This window comes from Phoenix dactylifera, chromosome 14 (genome assembly GCF_009389715.1).
Source record: "Phoenix dactylifera cultivar Barhee BC4 chromosome 14, palm_55x_up_171113_PBpolish2nd_filt_p, whole genome shotgun sequence".
Taxonomy (NCBI): domain Eukaryota; kingdom Viridiplantae; phylum Streptophyta; class Magnoliopsida; order Arecales; family Arecaceae; genus Phoenix; species Phoenix dactylifera.
In genome coordinates this window covers 10,284,792-10,305,783 of record NC_052405.1, presented here as the reverse complement: position 1 = coordinate 10,305,783, position 20,992 = coordinate 10,284,792, and the positions used below count along the sequence as shown (strand labels likewise).

Here is a 20,992-nt window from a genome sequence, read left to right as displayed (position 1 = left end):
TGATTGGCAGAATAACCATAAACTGGGTATTGCGCTCCTTGGATCAACTTCTTACAGAATCTAAAAAGGCCCAAAGTCTACATGCTCATCACATTTGATCCATGGTAAAATGCCCCGAGGAACTAGTTCTAGCTAACTTTTGTAATGCTAGCTATTAAGCTAAGTGCAATTGAAATTATAGTTGACTTATGAGTTCTGACGCTTAGAGCAAGTTGCTTAGGTGGTTGTTAGAAGATTCAAAAGTAATTGTCATGGCATCACCTTTTCTGAAAAACCAGTTCTTCCATGGCAATGCTTTAAACTTGTCATTTTGTTTATTAAGCTTCAAGATACCAAACCATTATCATTGTATTTGTGGAGCTTTCATTCGTTAACAGAAGTATATATAGAGATTCCCATTATCACATCTGGTAAGCCAATTCAACCATAGACCTACTTCAGTGATCTATTAATTTTTAAGGTCAATTTGCTCCTAGCACAAAACAAAGGAACCCCAAAATTCTCCCTGGTGAAGGTAGGACCTTTATAGTTGACCAAATTTTGCGAAAAACTCTGAAATTTCCCATATTTCAGTTTGTATTCAAATACAATTGAGATGAGAAGAAAAATTCTTTTCAATTTTCTCTTTTTTATATGTCTTGGGACTTGGATATTATATCCTCTCATGACTGCCCTCCAACAAGTCAAGGGTTTGACTTGGCCAGTCTCTCTATATATAAATGGCATGTGAATTGCTGAATGTTTCAGCATGCCTCCTTAAGTTTCCAATCATTTGTTTATTACCACTATCACCAACTAAAATTTAAACTCTGCCCTCCACTCCAGACAAGTATGAACGTCATCACCAAGCTTGTGTACGGTATACCACCCAGAAAGGATTGACTCGCTCCCTTTATTGGTCCAAGAGACAGGACCTGACCCCAATTTTAAGGTATGAAGCTCCAATTGTAAACAGTAGTACAATATTGGCAGTTATTGATTGTTAACTCTACCATATGATGGGAGCCTCACAATTGTTTATCTGAACATGTAATTGGATCTGCAAAAATAATCGGTACAAATGGAGAGCAAAATATAAGGTTGCACTTCTTGGATGCATGTTCATATCCTTGTGCATGACAGAAGAGGTGTGGATGAGCAAGAAAAAGGATATAAAAAAAAATGGTAGATGTGACACAACAACATCATAACAGTAATGACTATCAATTATGAAGTAAATTATTACCATGCTAATAGTAGTACTTCTTCACATTTATATGGCATATTAGTAAGACTTGATTTAAAAGGGTAGAAGTAAAGAGCTTTCGATGATGTTAAACAAAATAAATTTCGAAACCATAATACATCAGCTGATCCCGAATAGTTTGATCACATAGAGACATTGATTTTAAAGAAGATTATTTTAATTTTCTGTCAGCGTATACATTTTAAGTGCACAATATTAAGTGCTGATTAATGGATATCCTGAAAATGATGATGGTGAAAAATATCTACAAGGAACTTAAACACCCAAAAAAGTGCAATTTGTGACAAACTGTTCTGTCCAAAATCCTGTGGGCCTAATTAGTTAGAACTTAGAATAAGAAAAGCTGTCTCATGACAGGCATTTACCTCAATTTTCAGTTTCACTGCATACAATTCAATACTTTACAATCACATAAACATTTGTCTCATCCACCACTACTATGTGTCTGAAACTGGAATATTTTAGATCACAAATCATCATATCAGAGGAATCCCTAAAACATCACGAAAAAATTAGTTTGCATGTCATGTATTGAAATAATAATGAAAGATATATCATATATTGCACTTCTTTATAGGCATAAATGGGGCTCTGAAAGGTCGTAATGGCACAAATAGCTAAACAAAATCACAGGATTCTTGTTTGCGAGTTAACAGTCTTGAGATCATAACATCTTTTGTCAATCATGGTTTTAGAAAAAAAAATTATAACATTATAATGGCTCTTTTAATAGGTTCACAACACGTCTCTTACACTATTAACATATTAGCAGTGAATGTTTTATACACACTATGCTTGTCATGTGCTACATGACAGTCATGATGGACATTAAACAAATTAATAATCCTTGAAGGTTCTTTTACATGCATACATACAAACATCCATGCATGTATGCATACATACATACATAAATACATATATATATATATATACATGCTACATTTATGTATACAATCAATTAGTATTTATACACCAGCAATCACAGATATAATATCTTACAAGTCACTAAAGCATTTAACTTTGGCTGTCATAACCACACAATTTCTTTTTATTCTAGAAGAAAATATCATGTTCATTGTGGTGATTGTCACTGTATGGCAAAAGATTTCAAAGATTTCAAATGAACCATAATAGAATTAAACACATTCACCTGCAAGGTTCGCCGTCTCGGTACCAGACCCCATACAAGTACCATCCTATTACAATGTTGGTATGCGGTATAGTACGATAATGCGAAGCATACCGAGTATCAATACGTTATGAGACTGCATAATGGTTCAGTATCCGTATAATACGGTATATCCGGTATGATATAGTACCAACCGGTACAACAAACCTTATTTACATGCTTTTAGATTGTGATGTTTTTCTTCATTTTCACAAGAAATAGCCTCTTCATAGAATGCATCTTGTTCCCACTGAAAGGTTGCTCAAATGAATACTCTAAAGTTTCCCAAAGCTCGGAGGCCATCTCGCATTAGCAAAGATCAAAGAGTATAAACGGTAAGACATGACCTAATAGCCGCCAAGCATTTTCAGTCAAGACTTTCCGATTCTTTGTCCAGCACATCCAAGGGCTCAACATCTTTCCCTTCCTATGGTAGATCCAATTTCTTTGCAATAAGGTAGTCCTCCATCATGGTTTTCCAAATTGCCTAATTCTCTCATTCAATTTTTCAAATTCCATTGCCTTGTCCATTTGAGAGAAAGAAGGGGGGTGGGGGGGTGGACTAGAAGACCACAATCTCCCAAGAAGCGACCCTTCCACCAAAGTTCTGAAATAAGAAACCAAGCATAAATCGACTAAGCTTTGTTGCCAATTGTTATGTTATGAGAGGATGAAACTTTGTTTCTAATAGAAATGATACTAGGTTCCCAGGAGAGAAACACTTGTGCACAATAAGGCATGCACCACTTTATTTAGGCCTTGTTGCAAATGCTTGGTGGGTGTCTACTCAAATCCATACATATCAATCAGACCTATGGTCACCATGAATAGATAATATAACAAGAACAATTATCAAGCAACCGCAAACACACAACCACAAGTGGATACCAAATTTACATTATTCGGAACCCGAGGCCTGCAACCACAGGAGAACAACGCAAATGTAATTTTCGCTATCAACAATAGGATATTACAAAAAATACAAGTAGGAAGATATCATCTCAAATAAGATTAGAGGATAAATACAACCCTTAACTAGTTAACTTGCTCCCTAACATTGGGGAAAACAGGGAACAAGAACAGTCCCTCAAAGATGCAAGATCATACTGTACAGAGGCCCCTCAAAGATCTTCATCTCTCCCTCTTTTTCTCTTGTTCTGCACACACTCATCCAACCAAAAACAGCCCCCTTAAAAGACCAACCAGCAGGCATAAATATCAGCCCTTGGTTCAAAACCCAATCCAGTGGCTAGTATTGAACACGGATAAGTTACTTGAGTTAGTAGAGAGGGATGATGTTCACATATAGAACAGAATAATGTAGCCCAACAATCCTTCTGCTAGACATTGCACATACAGAAAAGTCCACTGTATAGGCCAATGGACCTTAGGTCAAGCATGTTGGTACCCCTCTCTTCTTGGGAAAGGTCCTGAGGTTTCAATATATGAATGGTGGCATTCTCATCATGTTTTTCAGAAGGAAACATCAATGCATGTTCCAGTTTACATTGCCCTCTTCGGTACAAAGAAATTCAAGGGCAGAATACATTGGACTTCCCAGTTGACTAACTCAATATACAACCTAAGCCCCTAGAAACTGCACATACAGCAACTTCCACCACAAAATATTTCTAATGTTACAATGGTTGTTTCAACAGTTTCAGAACACCTCTGTTGAATAAATGAAATATATAACAGCAAGTATTTAACTAGCATTTGACTATTATGTGCTTTATGACAGTCATAATAGCCCAAACACGAAACAGCTCTGCTCGAAGATTCTTGTATTAAAATAGTTACATTAGTGTTTTATTAATGTATCTATAAATCAAACATTTAGCATTTTTTTGCAGTGGCTTTTGGAGATAAATGTTGTTATACACTGTTAGAATTTACTTTTTTCTTAAATCTTGACTCCATAATGGTTAGTTATTACCGCATGCTGGTCTGCACTGTAAATGTTTAGGGGCATAGTGCAGTTGTTGTTGACAAATAGCAACATTATTCCAGACCCCATGTCAATATGATTCCGGAGCAGAGGCTCTGCCACCTTGAGAAGCAGCATGTACGTGCACATACAAGCATTTGCACAAGCTGGTGGAAAGGGGCTATTATGAATTGCATTCAAAAGAAAATCTCTATTTTCATAATCTCAAGTAATAAACAAGTAAATTACTTTCTGAAGCACAAAAGAAATTCAAATGAACAGCAGATACAGTAAGACTTAGAAGTTGACTGACGCTCAATACAAACTAGTGGACTAGAATGTGCACATACAACAAACTCTACTAACACACACAAAAAAAATACATTGATACTCCAGTTAACATTGCCTCTTCAAAATAATTTGCCACAGTATGCTGGCTCAGTAGACCAGTTGAAGCAATGAGTGAATACAATCCACAGCACAGCATTCACAAAATATACATGGACATGATCTTGATCACTTCTCACCTGCACAAAGACCATTAAATTCATATAAAAAATAGCATAGAAGTGTAATTTGTGATTTTACATGTTCAATTGATTCAACCCAAATATATTAAAAATGTATGATAAAATTTGCAGAGCAAGTAATGGGTGCATATGTTATCTCATTGGGGCATGCATCAATATATACAGTTACAAGGCAGATGCCCAATGAACATTTTATCAGACCCATATTGCATATGTATGGGCATGGTTACAGTACAAATGGCAGATACAGCAGTTTACACACACTACCCAATTACTTAGATACCTTCTGATGTTTCCAAGCATTGAAGGCTAATCATGTAGTTTAAATGAGCATTAAATGTGTCCATTTTCCTCATTTGTGTTTTAACCCTCATCTCCACTCAGCACAAGAAGAGGAAGTAGTGGGATATGACATTCTCTCAGGTACTTGCATTTTAGATGGAAGGTGCAAAGACAATAGCTAGAGAAATTCTTAAGATTCCAGAGGTAAGGGGCATATGCTAAGAATTTTGGTGGTGGAATGCATGCAAAAGGTTTTCACTGAATAGTGTGTTCTTGAAGAAAATCCTCAGAACACAAAACACTAAAGATTGGAAAAGATATGAGGGAGGGGGTGGGGAGGAGCGAAAGAGTGAGAGTGAGAGAGAGACAGACAGACAGACAGAGAGAGAGAGAGAGAGAGAGAGAGAGAGGAGGGGGGGGGGGGGGGGGGGGGGGGAGTAGAGATGATAAGAGCAAGGCTTAAAAGCAATATATGATAATCTATGCAAAGATTCAGCTTTAGCCGCAATGAGAAGAATACCTACAAGTCAACAAGATAAGGGAGAAGAAGGCCATAAACGTACATACTTGCAAACATATATACATGTATTGTGTAAATGTTTGCATGTGCATGAATAGTATAGAATTATAACTGTCCCATCTTACCCAGTTATTCGAGTCAGCTATGCACACACATAAATACATTATGTATGTGTGTCGTGTCAAATGCGAGAGAGAGACAGAGAGAGAGGAGAATGTCTTTTGGTAAAGTCAATTTTGCATAAAAATCCACTTAATTATTGATTTTTCAGGAAAAGGTCAGTTTTTTTTTCAAGCTTAATAAACATTTAGGGATCCCTAGACGATTTTGCCCTTGGGTCTAAGTACAACATAGGTGATATGCAAATTTATAACACCTAATATATATATGCTGAACTCCCAATACACGTTAAATATCCAATAGACATTTGTTTAGACTACCATCCACCTTGTTTAGGTTCAAGGGCAAAATTGTTGGGGGACCCCTAAAAGTGTATTGAGCTTGAAAAAAATGACCATTTCCTGCAAAAAAATATTATCTAAACATGTAAAATTCTAGGAAAAACTGATATTTTCTTGCAAAATCAATAATCAAGTGGATGCTATGCAAAATCCACTCGGGTAAATGATAGGTAGACTAAAGAAAGACAAAATAAACCTCTACAATTGAAGCACGTATGCCAAAAAATAAAATATTTTTAATGCTAGACCGCAATTTCAGAAATCAAACATGCTGTTCATCGCATGATTAAAAACAATTTGAATTTTAAGCAGATAGAAATTTTCTAATAGCCCCAATATCTGAAAACTTGTAGGCAAATAGCAGACAACTACTCACTTGGGTTCTAGTTCGGAAGGAGGTTGCCCACCACTGTAGTCAAAGCAGCCTTCATTACCATATGGATGATGAAGAGGGCTACTTCTTGAACCGATGCAGCTTAATGAAGCTGACGCAGAGTCAGCATTTGGGTTTATACCAGCCAACTGCATGATGTTCTCAATCTCCTTCACCACTTCACTCATTGCAGGCCGATCATTTGATGATTCTTCTACGCATTTGATTGCCAAGTCAACATATTTCTCAAAGCCACCAAGGGTTGTCCCTAACCCAATTGCTGGATCAAGAAGTTCATGAAGGCCGTAGAGATCCTTTCTCTTGTCCATCATAACCCTCAACTCTCTTACAATGTATCGCCCTCTCTCTAAAGGTTTTTTTGCAGTTATTATCTCTAGGAGTAACACACCAAAGCTATACACATCGCTCTTCTCAGTCAACTGTTGAGTCATGTAATATTCAGGATCTAAGTATCCCTGTAAAGACAAGAACAACCATGCTTTAAAAGGTAGAAGCACCATGATCAGAACACGGTCTAGCAGAACTCTCTCTTTCATAGAATCAAGTACTCTCTCTTCAGAACTCTCATATTTACAGATAAAAGAAATCAAATTTATGACAGTTTATATTAATGAGTTCGCTACTCACCATCGTCCCCTTCACTTGAGTCGTAACATATCCCTTTGCATCATCTCCCAGTGGCTTCGAGAGACCAAAATCAGAAACCTTTGCATTCAAATGATCATCCAGGAGGATGTTGGTTGATTTGATATCTCTGTGAACAATGGGAGGGTCTGCAAGCTCATGTAGATAAGCCAGACCTCTAGCTGCACCAAGTGCCACTCGAAGTCTCCTTTTCCAATCTAAGCGAATGCCAGATTTGCCTGCATGATAGAAGTCAACAAAAAGATATAATCCTATGAAGTATGGCCGTGAATAAAACCACTGATGCAGATGACTGAAGATGAAGAGCAAAATTCATTTTCAACAACAAATAGATAAAAACAATATAAATTGGTGACACAAATTCTTAATGCATTCAAGAATATATGTAATGTTAAAAGATATTGTAATTGTGTTGACAGATGTAAAGATAGAACCAGGGGCAGGAACCAATATACCATATTTCTGTACCCAAATACAAGTAATATAACATGACAAGAAAATCTGATTTTGCTTCAAGTAATACTTCAATATAATTTTTGGCAGCATGAGGATATATCCCCAGAAATGTACACCAAAAGGACATTAAACATAGTAAGAGCATATGACAACCGAATATCATGAAAGTGGTAACCTGAGGCTATACATAAAACTTGAGGTTTGAGGCCTGAAACTGGTCCAGACGATCCGACATATCACTGAACATAAGAAATGTAGCCGTATTCTTTATAAGAAGTTAACATAACAGATATTCAAGAATATAAGTGCCTTAGGTGCCCTTATAAACCCTATACACATATGACACTTGCAGATACATTTCTATGATAATATCGCAAACAAGGTGGATGTCAACTGAGACTTGCTGCTTGCCAGACAATTAGGTTAGATTCTTATGAAGATGCATGAACAATGGACTGATTGCTGGCTGATTCCCTTATACACAGCTTTCTGAAGATTTTCAATGCAATTGGTTACTTCCCTGACTCCTTTGTAACATTTTGCAGTTACTGTTATGATGCACATAAAACTTATGCATGAAAAAGTAAAATACTACAAGAAATGTTAAAATAAGTCCCTTTTTTCCATGAATTCTGTGTCCTTTCGTCAAAGACATGGGTTCAAGAAATCACAAAGACGGAAAAGTGATTAATTAACTAAGCCAGCATGCAATGTCCAGGCAAACTTTCTCAAAGAGGGACAATATCAGAAGAAAGATCGAAATTCTGCATATTTTGAAATTCAGAGTACTTACCTTTCCAGTTTTTTCAGTTAAAATGGAAAATATATAAGAATAAGAAGTATTTGGAATACCTGATAGACTTTCTTTCAGGGTACCATTTGGAACATACTCGTAGACCAACATTTGTTCACCTTGGTCATTGCAGAAACCAGCAAGAGTGACAAGGTTTTTATGGTGGACCCTGGAAAGCAGCTCGATCTCGGTGTTAAATTCAAGCCCACCTTGCGTGGATCCCTGCTGTGCTCTTTTGACAGCAACCAGTTGCCCATCTCCAAGTATCCCTCTGTAAACCTGTAAAGGCAAAATCACAAATCACGAAATCACAAATGATGTGACTACTGGGCGGCCAGATGGGCCGACCTGGACCAAGATCGGCGGCCCATCTGGAGGCCACCAGCTCCTGCTTCGGGCCGAAAGAAGGGAGGCACAGCTGCCAGGCCGCTAAAGCGGTTACCACCTCCTAAGAAGCCCCGAAGCCTCACTATTTCCAGACCCTCTCACTGTTCTCCTCCTCCTTCTTCAGAGAGGATTTCCTGAACGAACCACTGAGGCGCCGGAGCAGGGGTCGTCGCAGTTCATCCCGGGAAATTGGTAAGCTCCCAGATCACGTTCCGTTTCTTCCTTATTTTTTCCCTGTTTCCAGAATGAAACAGAGGAGGGACTCCACGGCTCGACAGCCGGCAGCTGCCGGCTGTCGGCCGGAGCCCCGTCCCCTTCTTCCTCTTCGGTGGGGCAGGGGATCTCGGTGAAGAGAAGAAGGGAGACGGAAGAAAGAAGAAAAAGAAGAAGAAAGAAAAAAAAGAGAGAGAGAGAGAGAATGAAGGGAAGCCTCACCGGTTCGTCGTCGCGTGCGGCCGCCGCTGGCTTCGGCCGCGAGCGTCGCCGGTGCGGGCGTCGGCCGCAGGCGCAGCCGAGGGCGCCGCTGGCCGTGGCCCGGCCCCTCCCGAGCTCGCCCTCCTCCCTTCGCGGGAGAAGAAAGAAGAAGAAAGGGGGGGGGGGGGAGGAGGAGAAGTCGGGAGAAGAGAAGAGGAGGAGAAGAAAAGGAAAGACGAAAGAAAGGGGAAGCCTCGGGAAGAAACAGAGAAGAAAAAAGAAAAGAAAAATAAAATAAAAATATAAATAATAGAATAAGTAAAGAAAATAATAATTAAGAGAGAGATCACGGTTTTTATAGTCCGAATTATCCGGTTGGGCTTGAGATCTATTCACGTCCATTTTGAGATTTTAATTTAATAATGGATCTTAAACTGTTTGATAGGTATAGAGAATTTGACGGACGAGATTAGGATTGTGTGAGCAAATCACGGTAAGTAATCTTGGACAATCTTATTGATTTCAAAATCACTCTTTAATTGTAAGTATGAATTTATACTGATGTAGAAAATTGCATGAAAAATGAAGTTTGTAGCATGATCATGGATTTTACACATTATTATGCCATTATTCATCTTTCAATGTACTTATGAAGTAAGATTTATGAAAAGCATGATATGATTTAAGAACTCTTAGATTGCCATATATGACCCCCGCCAGCGGGTAACTGTAGCTCAGCACATGACTCCCACCAGTGGATAATAGCAACTTGGCATACGACCCTCGCCAGTGGATAATAGTAAGTCGGCATATGACCTTGCCAATAGATAATAGTAGTTGGTAAAGGCCTTGCTGTGGGAATAAAAGCGTCCATAGCTGCATTACCATCTGAGAGTACGGATATCAAAGCATGGAATAATGGCAAAATTTTATGATGCATAGCCATATTTATGAACTCGCATAATTGGACATGCATTGCTTTATGACTATTTTGAGTATATTGTCTATGAAATGCTTTACTTTGCTATGATTGTTGTATTCTTCAAATGATGCATTAGCATGAAAAACATTATGCTTGATCCGATAAAATGGTGCATGGTTACTTACTGAACCTTATAGCTCATATGATTCCTGTTAAAAAAAAAAATTAATGAATAAAATAATACTTTTGTATGAATTGTTAATGAGGCTTCGTGTTATTGTGGGCAGTAGCTTGAGGTACCACGGCCGTGTCACGGGCCGGATATGGAGTGTGACAATGACACTTCATTTGTATATAGAACACGTCATTTTGTATTATTACGTGAGAGCACCATTTGTAAGGCTCTCTATTTTATTACCTTATAATACAGAACTTAATGGTCAGGAACATTCTTAAGTGGCTTTATGCTTGTCAAGTGCCGGACTTTCTGGCAGACAAGTTCTATTTTGAAGCATTTGAGCAGTAGGATGATTTTCCTTCATTTAAAAAAAAAAAAAAAAAAAAAAAAGAGGCAGGGATACTTGCAGTAAGCAGAACTCACGCAATTATTTTTATTACAACAACTGTGTATTTCAATATTTACAATGGCAAGTAGCAAGAAAGTTCTGTTATGTGTACCAGATATAGGCTGTGGTTTTAACCATCCATGCCTCATATGTAGGAAATGCTTCAAAACTACACTGATGCACTTCATAGCAAGAGATATATAAAGCTCACTCATGTAATATAAAATTGTTTTTAGAAGGTCGTTGGCCGCATGGAAAGGATCGATGGATGACTATAATCCATTCTCTGGTTATCCTTGTCACAATTTTACAGCCTAACTCTTTATTAGATTGGCATGAAGAATTTATTACTTCATGGTGGTATCTACAAGAGGCATACCTGCAGCCTCCACTTCATTTTTTGTGCTCTCCTAGCATAATTAGTTGACTCTATTAATATCCCTGCAAGCTTAATCATGTCCTTGTTGCCTGCATTAGGTGTGTGCAATTCTTGACGTAGGTTTCATCAAGAGTCACCATGATTATGCTCTATCTACAGAGCAGAACCCCTAAACTTTGCAACTTTACATTTACGTATGTGGTATTCTTATCCTAGCAACATGCTTTCATTAATGGGTTGAAGTACAGTACTGGCAGAACCAAACCATAGTGGTAAGACACCTGTACCATTATGCTTCTTGGTCCTCGGTATTATAGTGTACTGGTACTGGTACTGGTACAGGTATAAGTACCTAGACTTTGAACCTTGCTTCATTATTGTCTATTTAAAGCAATATTTCCACTGCCTGTCGAGAATGAAGGACTTGGTTCTCCTCACTGTTTCTAGGCTCTTAAAATATTTCACTAATGGTATTTGTTGTCAAAACAGAAGTAAACCTAAGACCTAATCTCATGCCTCCTTGATCAATATTGATGCCCCTGACTGATCAATGAAGCTTCATTTGAAGCATAGTTTGCAGCTTAATCCAATCAATGGTGAGCCACTTTCAGACCCTACTAGGTATTTCAGCTCATAAGTGGCCTTCTCTACTTGTTCATTTGCAGTATCATGCAGTGCATGTGACAAGCTAGACACAACTATTGTGAAAACATGAAGCATCGTACATGGAATTTAAGATATACTTCCTTTTTGGAGCTGGTAATAAACTAGAAACAAGTGAGACCACTAACTCTAAGCTCTAATGATCTTGCTGAGTACCTTAGGATAAAGATTAATTGTAGGAACTTTTAGGAGTCGGGTGAAGCCAACAAGTAATGTAGGAGCAGCTCAGGAAATTAAATGGAGGATATGAACATTTCTAATTCCCTCAATCACTAATTAAGGAAGGGTGGCTGCGGTGGCGGTGGCGGGTACAAAACAACTGCTCGGCCTCTCTGCTTGGAAAGGGGAGGGGGTATACCGATTGTGTGGATATACTCAAAGATTGTGTCATCCTAATCCTATGATATATGGATATACTTAGAATCAATCACAACTAAAATGTACCATATATGCGAAAGAGGAAGGGAGTACCTTTCCGTAGCTACCATTTCCAATGTCATTGGCTTCTGAAAAGTTATTGGTGCACTTCCTTAGTTCTTCAAAAGTGAACGATCTTGCACCTTTTAAAAGTGGAACACTGCTGCTGCTTTTAGTGCGACCCCAAGATGCTACAAATGAAAAGCATGTCAATTGATGATGCCAATAAAAAACATGTAAGCAGAGAAGGCTTAAAATCCAGATTGATTTTTTGACATCTTACCAATAGACTGGCTCTTCCCTTCAACCTTTCTAGTTTTTCTCCTGCGTCTAATAACAAAAACAAAACCAGTCAATAGAAAAGCAAGAGCTGCTCCACCAACTGATGCACCAATAATCACATTCTGGCGATTTGACTTTGAACTTGGTGCCATAACTGGATGATACACAATTGCATGCCAAAACAAAATAAAAAGGCCCATCAGATATGCTTTAGAGAAGCCGAATAAGGGATGAGTCTAGATAGATTACCGCGGACAGCAGAATATCCTTCTCCTATGAAATAGTAAGGCCCAAAAAGGGAGGGAGGCTTGAAGGTCTGATTGCTGAGAATAAAACCAAGCGTATAAACATCTATTTCATTGAAACGATCTTTGGCACCTGGGAAGACTTGCAGAGTGATTGCCAGATTGTTATCAGGATCTACAAATGGATTCTGAAGAGACACTGAGTCCACAGGGACCTGCTTTAGTAATGAACTTTTGAGAGCATCCTCTAGGATTTGATAAATTGTGACGTTCCCAAGGCCTGAAAAGGAAGGAGACCTGAAATATAGAGTGCCAGTATATGGATATGCACAATGACAATTGGGGCTGAGATTTTCGTCGGATGGACAAGGAATAGGAACGCAGTTCTGTGGAGTTGAATATGCAGGAGTGGACTGTTGTGAAATTTTGCAGTAACGGAGATCAGTTCCACCTTGATTACAAATTGGATTACCCACAAGTCTGCAAGAAACTCATTATACGAATGCAAAGTCAGTAGGTTATGATATAAGAATTGTAGCATTGTATGCAAAATTGCAATCTATTACTTTTTTCTCAAGAAATAATTTCTTAAGCACAATTATCTCCTTCGTGCCTCCAGTATCTGGCATGTACGCACACATGTATGTGTGCATGAATACTTTATATGATATAAAAATGGTACTAATGCACGCAAACTATAATTCATTTTCCCACTAAATGTACGGGTGGAACCCTTTCTTCAGTATGATTATCACTCTTCTGTACTTCTAGTATTTCCTGCAATAATTTGAGAAAAGAACTAAAGAATTTACTTTATGTTTTACTCTCTTTCATACACACATAAATACAAATACATGCATAGGTATGTGTATGTGACATAAGATTAGTCCCAATGCATGCATACTATAATCCTCCCCGCGCCCCCCAACCCCCCCCCCCACCCCACCCCACTAAATGTAAGGGGAAATAATCCTTTTCTTAAGCATGATAATCTCGTTTATACTTCTAATATTCCCCACAATGGGAAATGATCCAGACAAAAAAAAATAAATTTATCTTTATATCTTTACTCAAGTGGGCATATACCAGAAAAGAAATCTGCAGTGACTTACATAATTCCCTTGTCAAATCCTCCTCCACCTAATGTGATCTGACTGATATCATTGTCCCGCAGATCAATAAGTTCAAGTGAGCTGCTGTAGTCTGTGCCAATGTCTAGAGTTCCATTGAATTGGTTGCCCCTCAACTTCCTGCATCAACAAGATCATCAGTTTACGTACGGATGCAGGTCATCTATAGAATTTGGGTGAAACTTTGATATTCCCTATATTTGTATGCATGAGAGAGAGAGAGAGAGCCATTCAACCAAGCAATACTCACGCTGTCTGTAATGGTGGAAAGCTGAATAGAGCACTTGGAAGCTGCCCTTCAATTTTTAAGTATTCCAAGTATCTGTAGTTAAGAAGGATTGGAAGATTCATGAAAAAGTTATGTATTAAGTGGCCTGCAGGCTGCGGGTAATTCTACCATACCTAATGTTGCAATACATTGCTCTTCGGAAGTTTCTAAGGAAGAATGGATCTACTTTACAGAATGCAAGCAACATTTTTCATTTAACATGCACATATGACAGATGCAAACATTCATATATGCATAACACATTCATCCTTCCATCATGTATGCATGACCACATGATTGCACAAATGCATGCACGCATACCATATACCTATAAATTTATGTATCTACTTACAATGATGTCAGAGATGGCAAGGTTGAGAACCAAGGTGGAACATCTGATGCATCAAAGGAGTTGTTGCTCATGTCCCTGTATAGGTCGTTGACTGATTAGTTGACAGCCAATATAATCATAATTCATAACAGTCTTAACACATAGTAGAGATGACATTTACACATTAAGAACAGACTTTGGACCATAAAATACACTTCAAGTTGGATCCATGATTTCTATTTTCCATCGTTCTAAAGCTCCCAATGGCAAGAGGGAGATCTCATTATTCTGGATCCTCGAAAATTATAACTTCAGGAAAATTCATCCAATACTATTATTTACTTACACAAAGCTGAGCGCAGTCATGCCAGATAAGTTTGGCAAGGGACCAGTCAACCGGTTATTTGCTAGATGCCTGGAATTAAAGATGATCATCTTCAGAAAGAACTAAATAGAAATTGAACATGTGCATATAAAAACCGTAATTCTATATAGTGTAGACCAAATAATTAACTCACAGTTCGGCAACTTTGGTGAGGTTGTTAATGTTTGAAGGAACAGGCCCACTTAATGAATTACTATCAAGGCGGCTGTCCAAGTATGAAACAATCAATATTAGAAGCTTATTGAATTCATATTTGTGTTTGTCTTTGTCGAATTATGCATGTGAAGCACTTACAGAACCTCTAGCGGTTTCACGAGTCCCAGAGTACGTGGGATGCTTCCCATAAGATTATTGTTATCAAAAAGCCTGAGCAACAAAATGAGTTATGGAAACTTCGACTTTGCAAGAATTTCCTTATACTAGTTGTTAATATCTAAAAACTAAAATACATCAAATAAGGTTCATAAGCTTACACATGTATCAGTCGCATGTCTGAGTTAAAAAGTTTACTTGGGATGGTACCGGAGAGCTGGTTCACTCCAAAATGGCTGTAGTTCATATAAATGTAAATTATTCAAAATACTAAACAATGGTATAGAATAACTTGCTGACATCAAGGTTAGAGAAGATGGAACTTACAAATGCTTGCAATGGGTCAACAAATCGAGACCAGGTTTATTGCCATCAGAGACTGGTATTGTTCCAGTAAGCTTGTTGTCAGCCATGTCAAGCCAATAAAGTTTTGACAAGTTACCAACGGTTTCGGGTATGCTTCCAGTAAAGCTATTAGAATTTAAAGATCTGTAGACATCCATGGCAGATGTTTGTTGAGTAACCAGTTGAACCCAAATGCTTAAATTGATAGGGGAAGGGACAGATGAGTCAGAAATAGACAAGAACAAAAATAAAAGATAAATGGGGATAATTAAATAAATAATAGAATTCCAGCACAACTGAGCTTTGATACTATGTTGAGTAACCAATTAACCCCAAATCTTAAGTTGATAGAGAAAGGGTCAATAATGTATATCAAGCTTAACATATCTAACAGAAATATCATAAGATAAGGAGTGATGATTTTGCAAGATAAGGAGAACTTCCTTTTGGGCTAAAATAATGTTGTGATTATTTTCTAAGTTAAAAAGAATTTCAATTTGACAATTCTTTCTTTAAATAATTGAATATCTAGGATACCTAATCCTCATTCTGTGTTTTATTGGGAGAGGAAATATTAAGGGCCTGTTTGGATGATTAGCCTAAAAATCTTATTGGATCAATGCGTATTTCAAGATAATTTTTTTTCTCCCTATGGGATTTGGGCCGGCCTACTCCAAAGCTATTTCTGGGTATTATTTATGCATATAGGCTTAGCCTAGCCTGTAATCCTATGATCTTGCTGGTTGTACTGGCTCAACCCACGAATCCAATAAGATTTTCAGCCCAATCATCCAAGCAAGACCTAAGGAGGTTAAAAATTCTAAAGTCTTATTAACTAAGGACTTGAAAAAAAATGTAAAAGTCCACTAGATATGAGGCTCATACAATAGAATATTCTCCCACATTGCAGAAGTTAATATATCTATTCTTACAAAGTCAAAAACACAATTCAGAAATATGTGTTTCAGTTTCAGATGTATGCAGCAAGATACATATAATGGTTTTATATGGTCTACAAATATTTCCAGTTTTGTTTTATACAGATATCCATGGAATTGTTGATCTCATGATACATGAAAAGCAGAGATCGTTTTTTCTTTTTTGCCCTAAAGAAAAACTTTAAAGGCCACAATCTTTCCAGAAACTCACTGTAAAGTGACTTATTTACTTCCTAGCCATTTAAATTAAGATAGTCACTTCTAAAATGTCTTAATGTGAGATATTATTGAAGTTCTGTGTTAGAAGAAAAGAAGAAAATTATTGGTTGGAGTACACACCTATTCAGAGTATTCTCATTTCACCTTTTTCTTAAGATTTTTGGCAGTAATCTGATGTTAACTTATGAAATCATTTTTTGTTCATGTTAATTCGTCCACTGTTTGGTACAAGATTAGCATATTTGCATACTTGCACTAGACAAGCATAGTGGCTTTCTATTTGTCCCAATACTGATGAAGAAATTCTTGATAACAAAAATAATTGCCAGCATATCCGAATATATAATTATCCTAAAGAATTTTTTCTAAGGTCACAATTTTTGATGATCTCACTCCAAAAAATTTTATTTGTTTTCAGGTCTCTTAAAATACAAACCTCACTTCTAAAAAGCGTAAATAGGAAAATTCTCCAAAGTTCTGTTATAACAGAAGCAGAAACTCTTGGTTGGAGTATACATGTCCACAAAATATTCTTGTTTCAGCATAATATAAGAATTTTGGCAATTATGTAACATTAGCATCATAAAGAATTTTTTCCCTTTATCTATATTAGTCTAATAGAAGATTAGCATGGTTACAATTTGGATAAGCATTATGGTTTTTTTTGTTTGTTTGTTTGGTCCTGAAATTAATGCAGAAAATCTTGGAAATAATAATAATTGATGCAAATATTGTCAATGCCATATTCAGTAAATAAAGAAAACAAGCAAATCTTGATGGAACTCCAGATCTTACAAAAAGACCAGCCTTGCTAGGTTGCCTATTTCAGGAGGTATTTTACCGGAAAAGCTGCAACCTACGAGAATCCTAAAAGGGAAACGAAATAAAGAATGTCAGTTGTAGCATTTTATCCATCAAGGATACTCATAGCTGCATCAACCTAGATCATCTAACATTACTTACAGGTTTACTAGTTTACTTAAACTCCCAATTGATGCTGGAATCCCCCCATTTAGACCCTTGTTGTAAGACAGATCCCTGCATGGATTAGCTGATGATAAATAATGTAGTATATGAAGAATTATTAGCAGGCATATATACCAGTGACTGAATCCAGCTGAGAGAGAGAAAGAGAGATGTATCAGTTCAACCATTGTTTTCAAAAAATGTGAACACCAACAGGCAGCTACAGTGTCCCAGCACCTAGGCAGGTGCCTAGAGGTCACGGCAGCCCAAAAAATGAAATACTGTTAAAAAAAACTAACAAACATAGGGAGAAACCTAAAAGAATAATTATCAACCAACAAATTGAATATAATATATCAAAAAAGATGCAGTAATTCAGCTGCAAGTATTGACTTGGCAACATCCAATACTCATTTGTGAATCAATCTCATCCTCTATTCTCAAGCATGATGTAAAATATTAAGGCAGGAACCCTGGCAGCTCAGCTTAAGCAGGGCCTTCTAGGCAACCATCTTTAGAAAGAGTGAATTCAACAAATTATGAGCGGGATAATCTTGAATTTGGTATGCGGTCACTGTTTCATGCCTCTACAACTGAATGGTAACAATCAACATGGAAAGTAAATTATCCTTTCAAGTTGATATAAAGTTCCAACAAGCCCTTATTGGAAGAGATTGATCACCAAATATTAGAGAACTTACAAAGCTTGCAATTCATTTAAAGACTGAATATCTCCAGAAAGTGTCCCAATCAGTCCCAAGCTTGAGAGTGTTCTGAAAAACATGTATCATGATAAAATGGTTCTAGGAAATACAGCAAAACCTATAGGTAAGCTCAGAACACTTGTAGAGAATTAGACAAAATCTTCGGAGCACTCTCACATTGAAATGACGCGTGAATTGGTGCAGCTGATTCCGACCCAATTGTTGCCACAAGGGTCCGAGCCGATCCAGTTGGATGGTGTGTTCTCCCACAAACTGGCAAGCGAATTTAGCGCAGCAGCTGTACAGGACAAAAAAGATTCATCAGAGACATATGCTCCATTATGAGTTCTTACAAAAGCAATTTATGCTAGCCTAAACCTGTCATTTTCATTCTATTTCAAAAGAAAACACACCAATCGCTGCCACAAAATTTTGGACATGTTCATCTTTGATATAGAATAAAGTCCATCTGGGTCATATAGTGCTAAAATTGGTATAGTGACAATTAGAACAGAATTGCATACCCTGCCTCTTCATATATTCCTAACTGGTAAGACAGAGAAGATTTATTCCTGTTACAGATGGATCTTTGCCTGGCCTACTACCTTAAGTATGTCATGGGAAAGAATTTGAAGTTAAAAACACTTACTTTTGAGCGCAGAATTATCCCTAAGACAGAAGCATCTAATAGGTAAGCCTGAAGCAGCCCTTCTTAGCAAAAAATAACAAAAAGAACCCACAAGCCCCATCCAGAGTAGGTGATCACAAGATGCCTTATCAGCTGTCACTCCAGACATAAACCTGGTTTTTTCATCTGTTTTTTTTTTTTTTGGAAAAATCCACGAGCATGCAAAGACTCATTCACACCCAAATGGAATACCAAAAGGTTATCATTGTCCATCCAAATGGGAAAAAGATTAAGCAGGAACATTATTAACAGTGAGAACGAATTCATACATACCATCCTGAGGGTCTGTTTCTGCTGATATGACCAACACTTGAATGAGAAGAACAAGCAAGAAAACCCAACATCCTGGATTCATTAATCTCAAACTCCAGTTAATGCGTTTATCAAGAAGTAGCAGGTCCATACAAATCCAGCACGAAGCTTCAAGACGACCAAACTTCTCCCTAAATTCGCATGTACAACTGTCCTCAAGAATCCATCTTCATGATGATCATCCCATGTCCTGCCACAATGCCCACAGCACCAGGTTAAGCCAAAAACTTGATGTAAATTAGATTGTGTTGATTGCTAGGGCTAGAAACAAGGAGAGCTTGCCTTCTCCCTCGCTATATATCATAGTAAGGAACATACAAAGACCCCCATTACTGATATATTTCCAGAGAACCAGAGCAGTGACAAAATAAAAAATCTTAATAAATGCCACTACATAACCTGTTCAACTTGCCACCAACTCTTTGATAATCTTTGGCATGAAAGAATAGGATAACTGAGCCATCCTTTTCCTCTTGATGTAAAAGCCATCCTTTTCTTGCGCGGCTCAATCAAATGCTGAAGCCTTAAGAGAGAGGGCCTCCAACTTCGTTGACTTAACTAACATTCAAGTTGGATTAGAAAATTGCAGTGCAAAACCTGCAAGCTTCCATGAATCGTGCACTATATTCTAATTTTTCTGTTTTCCATAAGTTTCGACTATGCCGTCCATCTCATTCCCAACTCTCCAAGAAAGATTCAAACAGATACAGAAAACATAGCATATAACAGCTGCAAGTCTATCAGTTTGAATATTTCAGCATCCTAGTATTTCTCAACTTCATTTGTTTACTGCCACCACCACCATCATCAGCTCACTCCAAAAGAGACCCGACCCCATTTGCAAGAATATTTGATCACGTACACATTACCTCGTGCTATGGTGGTGCAAACTTTCACATCTCAGAATAGAACAATTCACTCCATGGTAATCCACTTTATTGGTCACTGATCATAACCTATCAATAGGCGTTCTCATCATGAAAGCAGGGGCCAGAAAAGAGGACTAGGTAAGGATTAAAAGCCTTCATAAGCATTGAAACTGAAAGGTTCATTGATATTTTTTGAAGGAAAGAAATCTTATCCTAACAAAAACATCAGTATCTTTGTTTCGTCGGTGGACATCATGGATAAGGGGCTAAGAAGAATGGGACAAAATGATGGAAAAAAATATATTTTGACTCCTTCAAGTACCAGTACCAGCGAATCATACTAACCCTCATCAAATTATTTTATGGAGGTAATTTGAGCAGATGTTGAAGCAGTGATGGCTTCGAAAATCCCAGATGGGATCATGCTGCGACCATGTGCCCCAAATACAATATCATAGGCTCCACCAATCTCTTGATTGCAGAAAAATAAATAATAAAGAGAAGACAAGAGAAATTCACTCTTAAATCCTCGCCTTCATCTCTGAGGTCAAAAGCTTAACTACTTTCAGCAATGGTTCGCCATACTAACCCGAATCGGACGATATGAAATATACCATACCGTACTGTACCAGTTGGATATCGATATATAGTATAAAAGGCGTGCCGACACTCGCTACATTGAAAAAATTTCATACCAATACAATGCTAGTGCGGCACCAGTACAGAATCCGATACCAAGATGGCGAATCTTAGTTCCAGCCCACCAGCGACACCGACAATATCCACGTCCAGAATTATTCTGGTTTGCCTCGGCAAACACACAGGCCC

The 20,992-nt window shown here is 37.7% G+C and overlaps 1 protein-coding gene and 1 long non-coding RNA gene across 3 annotated transcripts; one reads left to right on the top strand and one right to left on the bottom strand.

The window, feature by feature from the left end:
- Window positions 1–4,509: 4,509 nt before the first annotated feature.
- Window positions 4,510–20,496, bottom strand: LOC103716123 (probable leucine-rich repeat receptor-like protein kinase At5g49770). Of its 2 annotated transcripts, XM_039133628.1 has the most exons (21): window positions 19,695–20,496; window positions 19,257–19,485; window positions 18,473–18,593; window positions 18,293–18,364; window positions 17,589–17,663; window positions 17,421–17,492; window positions 15,451–15,612; window positions 15,285–15,359; window positions 15,106–15,177; window positions 14,945–15,016; window positions 14,773–14,841; window positions 14,448–14,522; window positions 14,078–14,149; window positions 13,810–13,947; window positions 12,702–13,177; window positions 12,454–12,606; window positions 12,225–12,361; window positions 8,482–8,701; window positions 7,156–7,391; window positions 6,511–6,983; window positions 4,572–4,868 (listed from the first exon to the last, which is right to left on the bottom strand). In XM_039133628.1, exons 2-21 carry the CDS (start codon window positions 19,384–19,386, stop codon window positions 4,865–4,867), a joined length of 2,904 nt encoding a protein of 967 aa, XP_038989556.1. In that variant the 5' UTR covers window positions 19,387–19,485; window positions 19,695–20,496; the 3' UTR covers window positions 4,572–4,864. The 2 variants fall into 2 exon arrangements, with proteins under 2 accessions (XP_026663823.2, XP_038989556.1); XM_026808022.2 differs by lacking the exon at window positions 19,695–20,496 and having other exon boundaries at window positions 4,510–4,868; window positions 19,257–19,557.
- On the top strand, window positions 8,716–14,320 carry LOC108511546. Its single transcript, XR_001879827.3, has 3 exons — window positions 8,716–9,001; window positions 9,669–9,716; window positions 13,872–14,320. It is a non-coding gene; the product is annotated as an uncharacterized LOC108511546 (long non-coding RNA).
- Window positions 20,497–20,992: the final 496 nt, after the last annotated feature.

What these genes read in the sequence shown, in the direction of transcription:
- LOC103716123 (XM_039133628.1), bottom strand. Translation starts at nt 19,386, where the DNA reads ATGGACCTGCTACTTCTTGATAAACGCATTAACTGGAGTTTGAGATTA. An exon ending in AGAAACAGACCCTCAGGATG is followed by an intron (nt 18,594 to 19,256) that starts GTATGTATGAAT and finishes TGTCCTGTACAG; the next exon opens with CTGCTGCGCTAAATTCGCTT. An exon ending in CCTGAAAGAAAGTCTATCAG is followed by an intron (nt 7,392 to 8,481) that starts GTATTCCAAATA and finishes TCTATCATGCAG; the next exon opens with GCAAATCTGGCATTCGCTTA.